The sequence below is a fragment of the Entelurus aequoreus genome, linkage group LG27, assembly GCF_033978785.1.
Source record: "Entelurus aequoreus isolate RoL-2023_Sb linkage group LG27, RoL_Eaeq_v1.1, whole genome shotgun sequence".
Classification (NCBI taxonomy): domain Eukaryota; kingdom Metazoa; phylum Chordata; class Actinopteri; order Syngnathiformes; family Syngnathidae; genus Entelurus; species Entelurus aequoreus.
The window spans coordinates 26,989,537-27,007,268 of NC_084757.1; the positions used below are offsets into that span (position 1 = coordinate 26,989,537).

General features: G+C 40.8%; 1 protein-coding gene across 2 annotated transcripts in view; it reads left to right on the plus strand.

Moving 5' to 3' along the window:
- The window catches only part of LOC133644514 (retinoic acid receptor RXR-gamma-B-like), a 141,881-nt gene that overhangs the window by 89,437 nt on the left and 34,712 nt on the right, over positions 1 to 17,732 (plus strand). For both annotated transcript variants that reach the window (XM_062039046.1, XM_062039047.1), the window contains one exon: positions 5,483 to 5,730. In XM_062039046.1, the coding sequence (XP_061895030.1) occupies positions 5,483 to 5,730 (248 nt within the window). The remainder of the gene's footprint in view (positions 1 to 5,482; positions 5,731 to 17,732) is intronic.

A 17,732-nucleotide genomic window follows, 5' to 3' on the forward strand; every position in this document is an offset into this window, starting at 1 on the left:
GATTGTTCTAGGCGCAAAGTTCAAAAAACAGCATCTGTGATGGTATGGGGGTGTATTAGTGCCCAAGGCATGGGTAACTTACACATCTGTGTAGGCACCATTAATGCGGAAAGGTACATACAGGTTTTGGAGCAACATATGTTGCCATCCAAGCAACATTATCATGGACGCCCCTGCTTATTTCAGCAAGACAATGCCAAGCCACGTGTTACAACAGCGTGGCTTCATAGTAAAAGAGTGCGGGTACTAGACTGGCCTGCCTGTAGTCCAGACCTGTCTCCCATTGAAAATGTGTGGTGCATTATGAAGCCTAAAATACTACAACGGTGACCCCGGACTGTTGAACAAATTAAGCTGTATATCAAGCAAGAATGGGAAATAATTCCACATAAAAAGTTTCAAAAATTGGTCTCCTCAGTTCCAAAACGTTTACTGAGTGTTGTTAAAAGGAAAGGCCATGTAACACAGTGGTAAAAATGCTCCTGTGCCAACTTTTTTGCAATGTTTTGCCGCCATTAAATTCTAAGTTAATGATTATTTGCAAAAAAAATAAGATTCTCAGTTGAATATAGGTAGAAAAGGATTTGCAAATCATTGTATTTTGTTTTTATTTACAAATTACACAGCGTGCCAACTTCACTGGTTTTTGTGCGGCAGGATTCCTGCCACCCTCCTCAAAGTTGCTAAATGCCAATGAGAGCGATACAGACCCCCCCAGGCCATGATAGAGGTGCCATTCAACTAGTTGTAAGTCATCCCCAAAGTTATGAAAATATTTTATGAAGGTTATAAAGTTACGTAGTGCTGCTTTAATTGTATAGGAGCAACTCTCATCTCCACTCGCCCTTTAATCTGATAATGGTTGATGATATCGTTGCAGGCTAGAGTTGAGTTTCCAAATTGTTGGCACGACTCATGATAGTCCTCGTCGCTATTTGTCCGACTCAGCGCTTACCAGAATAGAACTAGATCTTGACGAGCCCCGATGAGAATTTGTCATGCGCTTAGAAAGAAAAAAAAAGTATCGCCGTACAAAATGAAGACACGGTTAAAGCTCTACAACGCTCGTCAATTACGTAAGCCTGCTGCACCGATAGATAGATGACTCTGCATGCACACTCTTACTTTTGGTTGCATTGTTACAGCCTGTGTGTGTGTGTGTGTGTGTGTGTGTGTGCGTGTGTGTGTGCGTGTGCGCGTGTGTGTGTGTGTGTGTGTACAACCAAAGATACGTTTGCCTTGCAAGGATCACTCAAGGCTGAATGGAGAAAGTATAAGCTGATGACTAAGGCAGCGGAGCCAAACAGGAAGTTGCAAAACCTATGCGGGGAGAGAGCGAATTGCCCCCTTTTCAATTGCATTCTTCTCTCTTTCACAATTCTTTGACGTGTGAAAGTTGCATTTGTCAGAGTTTTCACGCTATGTCAGCTTTTATGCTCATCAATACACAGGAAATTAAAGAGGACTTATTTGCCTAAATTGCTGATGGTGCATAAAAATCCTGCTGATGTCCTAAGTGGCCGTCATGACTGATAGGGACGGAGCACATGCTGGAGTCAGCGTCACATTTCCAATAGCACTCAAAAATCATTCTGCGTGCATGATCGGATGTTCTGTGGCAAATATAATTTACTGTAAAACATCAATAGTAGATGTTTGTTGTACCGAGGGATCTGTCTCAATTCCCATGATCGACTTGGGACGGGGGGACTGGAAACGGAGGGTCAGCGTTCCCACGCGGACAGAAATAATGCAACTGGTAGCATGGGATGGGAGAATCTCCCTCTTTGAATGTTCTGAACTTCTGTTTGCTTACGGCTGAGTCATGCACACCAGATTGAGTCTGTTGCATCAAGATGCAATCCATAAAAACAACATTTCCACACAATCAACAGGATGCACACATGTATTTCCTAAATATAAAAACTCATTTATACAAAACCCAAAACCAGTGAAGTTGTAAATAAAAACAAAATACAATGATTTGCAAATCCTTTTCAAATTATTTTCAAAAGAATAGACTGCAAAGACAAGATATTTAATGTTCGAACTGAGAAACGTATTTTTTTTTTGTTGCAAATAATCATTAACTTAGAATTTAATGGCAGCAACACATTGCAAAAAAGTTGGCACAGGGGTATTTTTACCACTGTGTTACATGGCCTTTCCTTTAAACAACACTCAATCAACGTTTGGGAACTGAGGAGACCAATTTTTGAAGCTTTTCCGGTGGAAATATTTCCCATTCTTGCTTAATGTACAGCTTAAGTTGTTCAACAGTCCGGGGGTCTCCATTGTGGTATTTTAGGCTTCATAATGCGCCACACATTTTCAATGGGAGACAAGTCTGGACTACAGGCAGGTCAGTCTAGTACCCGCACTCTTTTACTATGAAGCTACGTTGATGTAACACGTGGCTTGGCATCGTCTTGCTGAAATAAGAAGGGGCGTCCATGATAACGTTGCTTGGATGGCAACATATGTTGCTCCAAAACCTGTATGTACCTTTCAGCATTAATAGTGCCTTCACAGATGTGTAAGTTACCCTTGCCTTGGGCACTAATACACCCCCATACCATCACAGATGCTGGCTTTTGAACTTTGCGCCTATAACAAATCCTTTTCAACTTATATTCAATTGAATAGACTGCAAAGACAAGATATTTAATGTTCGAACTGAGAAACTTTATTTTTTGGGGGAAATACTTATTAACTTAGAATTTAATGGCAGCAACACTTTGCAAAAAAGTTGTCACAGGGGTATTTTTACCACTGTGTTACATGGCCTTTCCTTTTAACAACGCTCAGTCAACGTTTGGGAACTGAGGAGACCAATTTTTGAAGCTTTTCAGGTGGAATTCTTTCCCATTCTTGCTTGATGTACAGCTTAAGTTGTTCAACAGTCCGGGGGTCTCCGTTGTGGTATTTTAGGCGTCATAATGCGCCACACATTTTCAATGGGAGACAGGTCTGGACTACAGGCAGGCCAGTCTAGTACCCGCACTCTTTTACTATGAAGCCACGCTGTTGTTACACGTTGCTTGGCATTGTCTTGCTGAAATAAGCAGGGGCGTCCATAATAACATTGCTTGGATGGCAACATATGTTGCTCCAAAACCTGTATGTACCTTCCAGCATTAATGGTGCCTTCACAGATGTGTAAGTTACCCATGCCTTGGGCACTAATACACCCCCATACCATCACAGATGTCTTTGAACTTTGCGCCTAGAACAATCCGAATGGTTCAGTGATTCTTTGGCATACCACTAGATAGTGGTACACTTACCACAGTTTGAGAAGAAACAGTGTTATCAAGGAAGGTTTTTATTATTTACTCAAACATATCGGATATACCAATTTTACAGTCATGTGCCATGCCCTTGTTTGTGGTCACATTTGACATTTGTGTCACATGCCTCAACATTGGTATGCAAAAAAAAACCTGTATGTGTTTGAGTCACTGACTTTAGCACTTTGGGTGAAGACAAAATTTTTACGGTACGGCATAAATGGCCGCGTGCGCATCTTGGTATTTGTGGCAATGGACATAGGTTGGCCTCACAAGCTACAAGGACGGGCGTGAAATGACGCACACTTGGTCCCGTTAGCCCGATGACTGACACATTTCTTAAGTAGGTCATCTATGCAAATGCCAGCCCTGTCAGTTCACATCAACAGATCCCAAGCAAGGTCAGCACCGAGGGACCTAAAATCCGAAGGGCCTGACTCGGTCTCGGTGCATAAATAAAAGTATACATATGAGTATCACCGCCCTAGTGGCTCCCTGGAGCATTTTTTTTTTTTAAAAGGATTGGAAATGGAAAAAGATGGGGGGAAAAATACTTTTTTCTGTTTTAGTATGTTTTTTGTTTGAGGACAAACATGACACAAACCTTCCGAATTGTTAGAAAGCCCACTGTTTAATATGTTTGTGTGTATGCTTCACTCATGAGAGTATTTGGTGAACACTGTTTTGTCCTACTAATTTCGGCGGTTCTTGAACTCACCATAGTGTGGACTGTGACACAACAGTTTGTTTACATGTAAAATCTTCCCACCTTATTTGTCTCATTTGCCTGATTAGCACTCCAACAAGTCAATAACATCAACAAAGCTCACCTTTGTGTATTCACGCACAGCATAAAACTTTTGGTGGACAAAACTTAGACTTAGACTTCCTTTTTATTGTCATTCAAATTTGAACTTTACAGTACAGATAAGAACGAAATTTCGTTGCATTAGCTCATGGTAGCAACGGAATTTCGTTCTTATCTGTACTGCAAAGTTCAAATTTGAGTGACAATAAAAAGGAAGTCTAAGTCTTGTCCACCAAAAGTTTTATACTGTGCATTAATGCACAAAGGTGCGCTTTGTTGATGTTATTGACTTGTTGGAGTGCTAATCAGGCATATTTGGTCAGTGCATGACTGCAAGCTAATCCATGCTAACATGCTATTTAGGCTAGCTGTATGTACATATTGCATCATTATGCCTCATTTGTAGGTATATTTGAGATCATTTAATATCCTTTACTTTTATCCTCTCTGTACTGTATATAATTTAGTTTTGCATGTCTCATGACACATTTCAGATAGTTGTTTGTGTGCCATGTTGTTCCAGACCACAGCAAACGTTACCCAGCTTGCCAAAGATTGTAATAAATCTATTAAAAGAACTTGGACACACACATCTATACCTTTGGCAATTAAAAGCCAGTCATTTCCAGGAGTTATCTCACCTTCTGAGTAGCCTCTGATTTACTAATTTTTTCTAATGTTGTAGAAATGTGTAGAATAATTATTACATTTCAACATTTCTGTCAACTAAGGTTTGCTTCAGCCTGCGACACAGTCATTTTGATAGTAGGCTAATATAGCTAATATAGACACTTACGTCATGTGTTGCCTTCATTATAAGACTTATATATGGCTTTTCATTTTTTGCGGCTACAGACAGATTAGTTTTTTGTATTTTTGGTCCAATATTCCAAGTCCAAGGTTTCTCATTGTTATCCCATTAGGGTTGAGTTTTTTCTTGCCCTGATGTAGGATCTGAACCGAGGATGTCGTTGTGGCTTGTGCAGCCCATTGAGACACTCAGGATTTAGGGCTATATAAGTAAACATTGATTGAATATGGCTCTTTCAACGTTTTGGGTTGCCGACCCCTGCCTTATGCTATGTTTAGAACTCAGTAGTTTTTACACAATGCGATGCACAGATTTGTATAATTTATATACATTTATAGTTGAAGGATATTTGTGTATGTACCACTTTTACAGAATGTGATGTGTAAATGTGTGATTGATTGACATCATTTTTAAACCTACAGTAAATACCGTACACGCTCCAATTAATATCTCTGATCCAAGTCTCCAACAAACTACTGAAGTGTAATCATTAATTCGTAAAATCTCCTACTATTTTATAGCTCTTTTTATTTGTCTGATCACACCCTAACCCCGCTGTGCTTCCTCTTGCAGACTGTATAGGGCCGATGACCACGGCCCACCCTCACCCGCACTCGCACCCCCCACCAATGGGCGGCATGGTCGGCCACCCGTCCGTAATCAGCACCTCCAGGCACCTGCCGTCCCCCATGTCAACCTTGGGCTCCCCGATGAACGGCCTGGCCTCGCCGTACTCCGTCATCACCTCGTCCCTGGGATCGCCCGCCGTATCGTTGCCGTCCACGCCCAGCTTGAATTTTGGACCTCTCGGCAGTCCGCAGGTGAGGGAAAAGTCTGTGTTCGATTGGATTCATGCTAGGTTTTAAACAATGGAAATGTCAAGGCCCTTGTACTACAAGGGATCCTGTGTCAAACTCGAAACCCCGGGGCCAGACATTATCCGCCACAATTTTATGTGGTCTGACCCATTATTTTATGTAGTCCGCAACATCATTTATTGTGTGCCATCACATTATTTGAGGTGGCCTACCAAATGATTTAATGTAGAACCGCTACATTAATGCATGGTGCCTGCTACATTATTTAAGGTGGTTCGCCACATCATTTTATGTGGTCCGCCACGTTATTTTAAATGGCTCGCGACGTTATTTTGTGTAGTACGCCACATTATTTATTTGGCCTGTCACATCATTTTATGACTACCCACTTCATATTATGTAGTCCGCCACATTACTTTAGGTAGCCTGTCACATCATTTTATTTGGCTTGCCACATCATTTTACGTGTGTGCCATCACATTATTTGAGGTCGCCTACCAAATTATTTAATGTTGCCCACTACATTAATTCATGGTACCCGCCACATCATTTTATGTAGTTTGCCACATAATTGTATGTGGTCTGACCCATTATTTTATGTAGTCCGCAACATAATTTCATGTGTGCCATCACATTATTTGAGGTGGCCTACAAAATTGTTTAATGTTGCCCACTACATTAATTCATGGTACCCGCCACGTCATTTTATGTAGTTTGCCACATAATTGTATGTGGTCTGACCCATTATTTTATGTAGTCCGCAACATAATTTCATGTGTGCCATCACATTATTTGAGGTGGCCTACTAAATTGTTTAATGCTGCCCGCTACATTAATACATGGTGCTCGCTACACTATTTAACGTGGCTTGCCACATAATTTTATGTAGTTTGCCACATAATTTTATGTGGTCTGACCCATTATTTTATGTAGTCCGCAACATAATTTAATGTGTGCCATCACATTATTTGAGGTTGGCTACCAAATTATTTAATGTTGCCCACTACATTAATTCATGGTACCTGATACACCATTTAAAGTGGCCTGCCACGTCATTTTATGTAGTTTGCCACATAATTTTATGTGGTCTGACCCATTATTTTATGTAGCCCGCAACATCATTTAAAGGCCTACTGAAATGATTTTTTTTTTATTTAAACGGGAATAGCAGATCCATTCTATGTGTCATACTTGATCATTTCGCGATATTGCCATATTTTTGCTGAAAGGATTTAGTAGAGAAAATCGACGATAAAGTTCGCAACTTTTGCTCGCTGATAAAAAAAAAGCCTTGCCTGTACCGGAAGTAGCGTGACGTCACAGGAGCTAGTATTCCTTACAATTCCCCGTTGTTTACAATGGAGCGAGAGAGATTCGGACCGAGAAAGTGATGATTACCCCATTAATTTGAGCGAGGATGAAAGATTCGTAGATGAGGAACGTTACAGTGAAGGACTTGAGAGGCAGTGATGGACGTATCTTTTTTTGCTCTGACCGTAACTTAGGTACAAGCTGGCTCATTGGATTCCACACTCTCTCCTTTTTCTATTGTACATCACAGATTTGTATTTTAAACCACCTCGGATACTATATCCTCTTGAAAATGAGAGTCGAGAACGCGAAATGGACATTCAGTGCCTTTTATCTCCACGACAATACATCGGCGAATTGCTTTAGCTACGAGCTAACGTGATAGCATCTTGCTTTAACTGCATATAGAAACAAAAGAAATAAACCCCTGACGGGAAGTATAGATAGAAAATCAACAATACTATTAAACCGTGGACATGTAAATACACGGTTAATGCTTTCCAGGCTGGCGAAGGTTAACAATGCTGTGCTAACGACGCCATTGAAGCTAACTTAGCAACCAGACCGCACAGAGCTATGCTAAAAACATTAGCTCTCCACCTACGCCAGCCAGCCCTCATTTGCTCATCAACACCCGTGCTCACCTGCGTTCCAGCGATCGGCAGAAGGACGAAGGACTTCACCTGATGCGTTTGGCGGCCCGGAGACGTAGGAAGTCAAGGTGAAGTCGGCGGCTAGCGCGGCTAGCGCGGCTAGCGCTCCAACAAAGTCCTCCTGGTTGTGTTGCTGTAGTCCGCTGCTAATACACTGATCCCACCTACAACTGTCTTCTTTGCAGCCTTCATTGTTCATTAAAAAAATTGCAAAAGATGTCCAGAATACTGTGGAATTATGAAATGAAAACAGAGCTTTTTGTATAGGATTCTACGGGGTACCATAACTTCCGTTACTCGGACTTCGTCACGCGCATACGTCATCATACCGCGATGTTTCAGCCGGATATTTCCCGGGAATTTTAAAATGTCACTTTATAAGTTAACCCGGCCGTATTGGCATGTGTTGCAATGTTAAGATTTCATCATTGATATATAAACTATCAGACTGCGTGGTCGGTAGTAGTGGCTTTCAGTAGGCCTTTAATATGTGCCATCACATTATTTGATGTGGCCTACCAAATTATTTAATGTTGCCCACTACATTAATTCAAGGTGCTCGCTAGTTATTTTATGTGGTCCGCCACATTATTTTTTATGGCTCGCGACGTCATTTAATGTGGTGCGCCACATTATTTTATGTTGCCTGTCACATTATTTTATATGGCTTGACACATCATTTCAGATGGCCTGCCACATTATTTTGTGGTCCGACCTATTATTTTATGTAGTCCATCCATCCATTTTCTACTGCTTGTCCCTTTCGGAGTTGCGGGGGTCCGCCACATTATTTAATGTGGCCCGCTACACTATTTAAAGTGGCCCGCTACGTCATATAATGTAGTTTGCCACATGACTGTTTGTGGTCTGACCCATTATTTTATGTAGTCCGCAACATAATTTCATGTGTGCCATCACATTATTTGAAGTGGCCTACCAAACTATTTCATGTTGCCAACTACATTAATTCATGGTACCCGCTACACTATTTAAAGTGGCCCGCCACGTCATTTTATGTACCGGTAGTTTGCCACATAATGTACGTGGTCTGACCCATTATTTTATGTAGTCCGCAACATAATTTCATGTGTGCATCACATTATTTTAAGTGGCCTACCAAACTATTTCATGTTGCCCACTACATTAAATCATGGTACCCGCTACACTATTTAAGGTGGCCCGCCACGTCATTTTATGTGGTCCGTCACATTATTTTATATGTCTCGCCACGTCAGTTCATGTAGTCCGCCACATTATTTTATGTGGCCCGCCACATTATATAAAGTGGCCCACCACATCATATTATGTAGTTTGCCACATAATTTTATGTGATTGGACCCATTATTTTATGTAGTCCGCAACATCATTTCAATCATGTGTCCCATCACATTATTTGAGGTGGCCTACAAAATGATCTAATGTTGCCCACTACATTAATTCATGGTGCCTTGTGAAAGTCCGCCACATTGTTATATATCTCGCCACGTCAGTTTATGTAGTCCGCCACGTTATTTTACGTGGCCTGTCACATCATTTTATATGACGAGCCACCTCATATTATGTGGTCTGCCACATTATTTTATATAGCTCGCGACGTTAGTTTATGTAGTACGCCACATTATTTTACGTGGCCTGGCACATCATTTTATATGGCTTGCTACATCCTTTTATGCGACCCGCCACATTATTTTGTGGTCCGACCTACTATTTTATGTAGTCCGCCACATTATTTTATGTGGCGTGCTACACTATATAAATTGGCCCGCCACGTCATGTTATGTAGTTTGCCACATAATTTTATGTGGTCTGACCCATTATTTTATGTAGTCCGCAACATCATTTAATGTGTGCCATCACATTATTCGATGTGGCCTACCAAATTATTTAATGTTGCTCACTACATTAATTCATGGTGCTCGCGACATTATTTAAGGTTGGCCTGCCACATCATTTTATGTGTCTCGCCACGTCAGTTTATGTGGCATGTCACATCATTTTATATGGCTCGCCACCTCATATTGTGTAGTCCGCCACATTATTTTACGTGGCCTGTCACATCATTTTAAATGGCTTGCTACATCATTTTATGCGACCCGCCACATTATTTTGTGGTCCGACCTACTATTTTATGTAGTCCGCCACATTATTTTATGTGGCGTGCTACACTATATAAATTGGCCCGCCACGTCATGTTATGTAGTTTGCCACATAATTTTATGTGGTCTGACCCATTATTTTATGTAGTCCGCAACATCATTTAATGTGTGCCATCACATTATTCGAGGTGGCCTACCAAATTATTTAATGTTGCTCACTACATTAATTCATGGTGCTCGCGACATTATTTAAGGTTGGCCTGCCACATCATTTTATGTGTCTCGCCACGTCAGTTTATGTGGCATGTCACATCATTTTATATGGCTCGCCACCTCATATTGTGTAGTCCGCCACTTATTTTACGTGGCCTGTCACATCATTTTAAATGGCTTGCTACATCATTTTATGCGACCCGCCACATTATTTTGTGGTCCGACCTACTATTTTATGTAGTCCGCCACATTATTTTATGTGGCCCGCTACACTATATAAATTGGCCCGCCACGTCATGTTATGTAGTTTGCCACATAATTTTATGTGGTCTGACCCATTATTTGATGTAATCCGCAACATCATTTAATGTGTGCCATCACATTATTTGAGGTGGCCTACCAAATTATTTAATGTTGCTCACTACATTAATTCATGGTGCTCGTGACATTATTTAAGGTTGGCCTGCCACATCATTTTATGTGTCTCGCCACGTCAGTTTATGTGGCATGTCACATCATTTTATATGGCTCGCCACCTCATATTATGTAGTCCGCCACATTATTTTACGTGGCCTGTCACATCATTTTAAATGGCTTGCTACATCATTTTATGCGACCCGCCACATTATTTTGTGGTCCGACCTACTATTTTATGTAGTCCGCCACTTTATTTTATGTGGCCCGCTACACTATTTAAATTGGCCCGCCACGTCATGTCTGACCCATTATTTTATGTAGTCTGCAACATCATTTAATGTGTGCCATCACAATATTCGAGGTGGCCTACCAAATTATTTAATGTTGCTCACTACATTAATTCATGGTGCTCGCGACATTATTTAAGGTGGCCTGCCACATCATTTTATGTGTCTCGCCACGTCAGTTTATGTGGCATGTCACATCATTTTATATGGCTCGCCACCTCATATTATGTAGTCCGCCACATTATTTTACGTGGCCTGTCACATCATTTTAAATGGCTTGCTACATCATTTTATGCGACCCGCCACATTATTTTGTGGTCTGCCCTACTATTTTATGTAGTCCGCCACATTATTTTATGTGGCCCGCTACACTATTTAAATTGGCCCGCCACGTCATGTTATGTAGTTTGCCACATAATTTTATGTGGTCTGACCCATTATTTTATGTAGTCCGCAACATCATTTAATGTGTGCCATCACATTATTCGAGGTGGCCTACCAAATTATTTAATGTTGCTCACTACATTAATTCATGGTGCTCGCGACATTATTTAAGGTTGGCCTGCCACATCATTTTATGTGTCTCGCCACGTCAGTTTATGTGGCATGTCACATCATTTTATATGGCTCGCCACCTCATATTATGTAGTCCGCCACATTATTTTACGTGGCCTGTCACATCATTTTAAATGGCTTGCTACATCATTTTATGCGACCCGCCACATTATTTTGTGGTCCGACCTACTATTTTATGTAGTCCGCCACATTATTTTATGTGGCCCGCTACACTATTTAAATTGGCCCGCCACGTCATGTTATGTAGTTTGCCACATAATTTTATGTGGTCTGACCCATTATTTTATGTAGTCCGCAACATCATTTAATGTGTGCCATCACATTATTCGAGGTGGCCTACCAAATTATTTAATGTTGCTCACTACATTAATTCATGGGGCTCGCGACATTATTTAAGGTTGGCCTGCCACATCATTTTATGTGTCTTGCCACGTCAGTTTATGTGGCATGTCACATCATTTTATATGGCTCGCCACCTCATATTATGTAGTCCGCCACATTATTTTACGTGGCCTGTCACATCATTTTAAATGGCTTGCTACATCATTTTATGCGACCCGCCACATTATTTTGTGGTCCGACCTACTATTTTATGTAGTCCGCCACATTATTTTACGTGGCCCGCTACACTATATAAATTGGCCCGCCACGTCATGTTATGTAGTTTGCCACATAATTTTATGTGGTCTGACCCATTATTTTATGTAGTCCGCAACATCATTTAATGTGTGCCATCACATTATTCGAGGTGGCCTACCAAATTATTTAATGTTGCTCACTACATTAATTCATGGTGCTCGCGACATTATTTAAGGTTGGCCTGCCACATCATTTTATGTGTCTCGCCACGTCAGTTTATGTGGCATGTCACATCATTTTATATGGCTCGCCACCTCATATTATGTAGTCCCCCACATTATTTTATGTGGCCTGTCACATCATTTTAAATGGCTTGCTACATCATTTTATGCGACCCGCCACATTATTTTGTGGTCCGACCTACTATTTTATGTAGTCCGCCACATTATTTTATGTGGCCCGCTACACTATTTAATTTGGCCCGCCACGTAATGTTATGTAGTTTGCCACATAATTTTATGTGGTCTGACCCATTATTTTATGTAGTCCGCAACATCATTTAATGTGTGCCATCACATTATTTGATGTGGCCTACCAAATTATTTAATGTTGCTCACTACATTAATTCATGGTGCTCGCGACATTATTTAAGGTTGGCCTGCCACATCATTTTATGTGTCTCGCCACGTCAGTTTATGTGGCATGTCACATCATTTTATATGGCTCGCCACCTCATATTATGTAGTCCGCCACATTATTTTACGTGGCCTGTCACATCATTTTAAATGGCTTGCTACATCATTTTATGCGACCCGCCACATTATTTTGTGGTCCGCCCTACTATTTTATGTAGTCCGCCACATTATTTTATGTGGCCCGCTACACTATTTAATTTGGCCCGCCACGTCATGTTATGTAGTTTGCCACATAATTTTATGTGGTCTGACCCATTATTTTATGTAGTCCGCAACATAATTTAATGTGTGCCATCACATTATTCGAGGTGGCCTACCAAATTATTTAATGTTGCTCGCTACATTAATTCATGGTGCTCGCGACATTATTTAAGGTTGGCCTGCCACATCATTTTATGTGTCTCGCCACGTCAGTTTATGTGGCATGTCACATCATTTTATATGGCTCGCCACCTCATATTATGTAGTCCGCCACATTATTTTACGTGGCCTGTCACATCATTTTAAATGGCTTGCTACAGCATTTTATGCGACCCGCCACATTATTTTGTGGTCCGACCTACTATTTTATGTAGTCCGCCACATTATTTTATGTGGCCCGCTACACTATTTAAATTGGCCCGCCACATCATGTTATGTAGTTTGCCACATAATTTTATGTGGTTTGACCCATTATTTTATGTAGTCCGCAACATCATTTAATGTGTGCCATCACATTATTCGAGGTGGCCTACCAAATTATTTAATGTTGCTCACTACATTAATTCATGGTGCTCGCGACATTATTTAAGGTTGGCCTGCCACATCATTTTATGTGTCTCGCCACGTCAGTTTATGTGGCATGTCACATCATTTTATATGGCTCGCCACCTCATATTATGTAGTCCACCACATTATTTTACGTGGCCTGTCACATCATTTTAAATGGCTTGCTACATCATTTTATGCGACCCGCCACATTATTTTGTGGTCCGACCTACTATTTTATGTAGTCCGCCACATTATTTTATGTGGCCCGCTACACTATTTAAATTGGCCCGCCACGTCATGTTATGTAGTTTGCCACATCATTTTATGTGGTCTGACCCATTATTTTATGTAGTCCGCAACATCATTTAATGTGTGCCATCACATTATTCGAGGTGGCCTACCAAATTATTTAATGTGCCTACATTTAATGTCATCCACCATGTCATTTCATGTGGTCCGCCGCATTATTTTATATGGCTCGTGACGTCATTTTATGTGGTCCGCCACATTATCTTCTGTTGCCTGTCACATCATTATATAAATAAATAAAACTACATATCTTTAAATGGGAGAATGACAGAAACGTAAACAAAATGAACACAAAATGGGTTCCTGAGAGAAAAAGAGCAGCTTGTATGTTTATTTGATTTCATGCTCTGTTTAACTCTCCCAACTCATTCTTTTACGTCTTTATTATGATCCTGTCTAGTAACGTATCCTTCTGTGTGTGAGTCTCATGTAATGAACTAAAAGGTTGTGTGTTGATTGTCCACAAACATATGCTTCCGAGGCTGAATGGAGGCCAGTGCTGCAGGGCCCAGCACACAATATCCTCTACATATGTTCCAATGACAGTATGGATCCATGCCTGCAGGGACCGTGAGGGTTAATACTACAGTATGCCGTGATGAGACCCGTTCTGACCATCCATTGGGTCGTTGTGGAATATTTGTTCACTGGTCACGCTCGACGTCGGTCAGCCTCCTCTCTCGCCGATTTAAATTAACTAATTGCTGCATCATAGTCATATCAGTCTGTGCAATTCACACAGAACACAGAAAAGCGGCACATTACCTTAACCTCAGTGTGATGTGATGCATGAAATAGACAAGATAAAATACTTGTCGCACGGCGACAATTGCTTCCAGCTAGTGTTGTCCCGATACCAATATTTTGGTACTTATTTCGGTACTTTTCGGTACTTTTCTGAATAAAGGGCACCACAAAAAATGGCATTATTGGCTTTATTTTAACAGGGTACAATAAAAATATGTTTCTTATTGCAAGTTTGTCCTTAAATAAAATAGTCAACATACAAGACAACTTGTCTTTTAGTAGTAAGTAAGCAAACAAAGGCTCCTAATTAGTCTGCTGACATATGCAGTAACATATTGTGTCATTTTCCATTCTATTATTTTGTCAACATTATTAAGGACAAGTGGTAGAAAATGAATTATTAATCTACTTGTTCATTTACTATTAATATCAGCTCACTTTCTCTTCTAACATGATCTGTCTACACTTCTGTTAAAATTTAATAATCACCTATTCTTCTGTTGTTTGGATACTTTACATTAGTTTTGGATGATACCACAAATGTGGGTATCAATTTGATACCAAGTAGTTACAGGATCATACATTGGTCATATTCAAAGTCCTCGTGTGTCCAGGGACATATTTCCTGAGTTTATAAACATAATATACATTTTTAAAAAACGAAAGAAGATGTTGTGATGCCAAAAAATATCAACGTAATCATAGTAGTATCGACTAGATACGCTACTGTACTTGGTATCATTACAGTGGATGTTAGGTGTAGATCCACCACTGGCGTTTGTTTACATTTTGACGCCGGTGAGCTACGGTGTGTAGTGAAGCAAGTTTAGCTGCGGGCCATATAAATTATTTAGAAGTGGCTAAAACACTGCAGACTGTGGCTGGACTTTAGCCGCTAACTAGCTAGCCATGTTTTAAAGCACCTCTTCCTGAGGGCGTTTCAGTGTTATAACTTCACCTTTATCGTTAGTTTTTAAGCCAAAATGCGTCCGTTCTCCCTTTTCTGTCTACACACTGTGTCTGCTTGTAAGTACTCCGTGATTCTGCACTGCCGAACATGCTCCTCTGCTCGTAAACCAGCAATCACACGACGTGACGACGACGCGAGCGCTACGTTTTAGAGGCGGTATAGTACAGAAAATGATGAATTAGTATCGCGGTACTATACTAATACCGGTATACCGTACAACCCTACTTCCAACACAACAGGGATGTAGTTTTTTTATGTTAAACTTAACCGGTTGTGTCATGTGCTTCTACACAGACACCATCCTGCCTCCGTTTTAAGGCACTACCTCATCCGGAAGCTGTAAAATTGGTGGGTCACCACCTCTAATCCTGTGACTATGCTGATCTGTGTGAAAAGCTAAAAGTGGAGCTTTTAATGTTAACGTTTGAAAGGGGCTACTGTTTAACTCCGACAATTTGTGAGGAACTGTTGTGATGTACTTTTTAGTAAGGGTGCCTTGATGTGATATTAACTTCCGAGATTAGCAAAAAAAAGCATCGGATTATATCGGCTTCTAAAGTACCAATGATTGTCACACACACACTAGGTGTGATGAAATTTGTCCTCTGCATTTGACCCATCCCCTTGTCCACCCCCTGGGAGGTGAGGGGAGCAGTGAGCAGCAACGGTGGCCGCGCCCGGGAATCATTTTTGGTGATTTAACCCCCAATCCAACCCTTGATGCTGAGTGCCAAGCAGGGAGGTAACGGGTCCCATTTTTATAGTCTTTGGTATGACTCGGCCGGGGTTTGAACTCAGTCTAACCACTTGGCCACTGAGTAGGTTTCTTGTGAAATGCAAATGCAGCTGTGATACAAGCAGTCCTGCACTGCATTTACTCGTGCACAGCTGCACAGACAGTTCATATCTAAATGTCATCCAATAAGCGCGCAAGGTTGGTCTTACTCTTGTCTTGTATTTTAGTGAAGACATTTACAAAAGGTAAACATGGTTGGCTTTACTGTAGGCTACCAGGAGCCAGGAGTTACACAACATCTAAGCACACAATAGCACACAATATAGACAGTCCTTAATTGAGCAATATAATCAATACAAACAAGTATCAAATGATAATATATTATATGTTGCATATTACAAAACCCAAAACCAGTGAAGTTGGCACGTTGTGTAAATGGTAAATAAAAACAGAATACAATGATTTGCAAATCCTTTTCAACTTATATTCAATTGAATAGACTGCAAAGACAAGATATTTAAAGGCCTACTGAAAGCCACTACTACCGACCACGCAGTCTGATAGTTTATATATCAATGATGAAATCTTAACATTGCAACACATGCCAATACGGCCGGGTTAACTTATAAAGTGCAATTTTAAATTTCCCGCTAAACTTCCGGTTCGAAACGCCTCTGAGGATGACGTATGCGTGTGACGTCAATCATTGAAACGGAAGTATTCGGACACCATTGAAGTCAATACGAAATAGCTCTGTTTTCATGTCATTATTCCACAGTATTCTGGACATCTGCGTTGGTGAATCTGTTGCAATTTGTTCATTGCATTATGGAGAAAGAAGCTGAGCAAGCAAAGAAGAAAGTTGTCGGTGCGAAGCGTCTATTTTGCGAGGGAAGTCAGCAGCAACACGTACACAGCCGGCGCTTCTTTGTTTACATTCCCGAAAGATGCAGTCAAGATCGAAGAACTGGGACAACAGAGACTCTTACCAGGAGGACTTTGATTTGGATACACAGTTGCGATACCGTGAGTACACAGCTGCGCTTCCAAACATTTGATCGCTTGCTATAACTAGCTAGTAGCTAGGAGCTAGGAGCTAGCATTAGGATTAATTTGTGGCATATTAAATATAAGCCTGGTTGTGTTGTGGCTAATAGAGTATATATATGTCTTGTGTTTATTTATTGTTGTAGTCATTCCCAGCTGAATATCAGGTCCCACCCGCGCGCTTCCAAACATCTGATTGCTTGCCAGTACGTGCGTGTCATGTACGTAACTTTGGTTAAATATATAAGCTTTATGAACCTTGGGTTAGGTGAACAGTTCTTCGGGCTGAGTGAGTGTGTGTGTTGTGCAGGTGTTTGAATTGTATTGGCGGGTTATATGGACGGGTTCCCGTCCATATTACCTATAACTAGCTCGAGCTAGTAGCTAGTAGCTAGTAGCTAGCATAACAAACACCTAGGTGTTTTTATGCGGGATTAATTTGTGGCATATTAAATATGAGCCTGGTTGTGTTGTGGCTAATAGAGTATATATATGTCTTGTGTTTATTTACTGTTTTAGTCATTCCCAGCTGAATATCAGGTCACCCCCGGCTCTCACAGCATCTTCCCTATCTGAATCGCTTCCACTCCCCACTAGTCCTTCACTTGCACTTTACTCA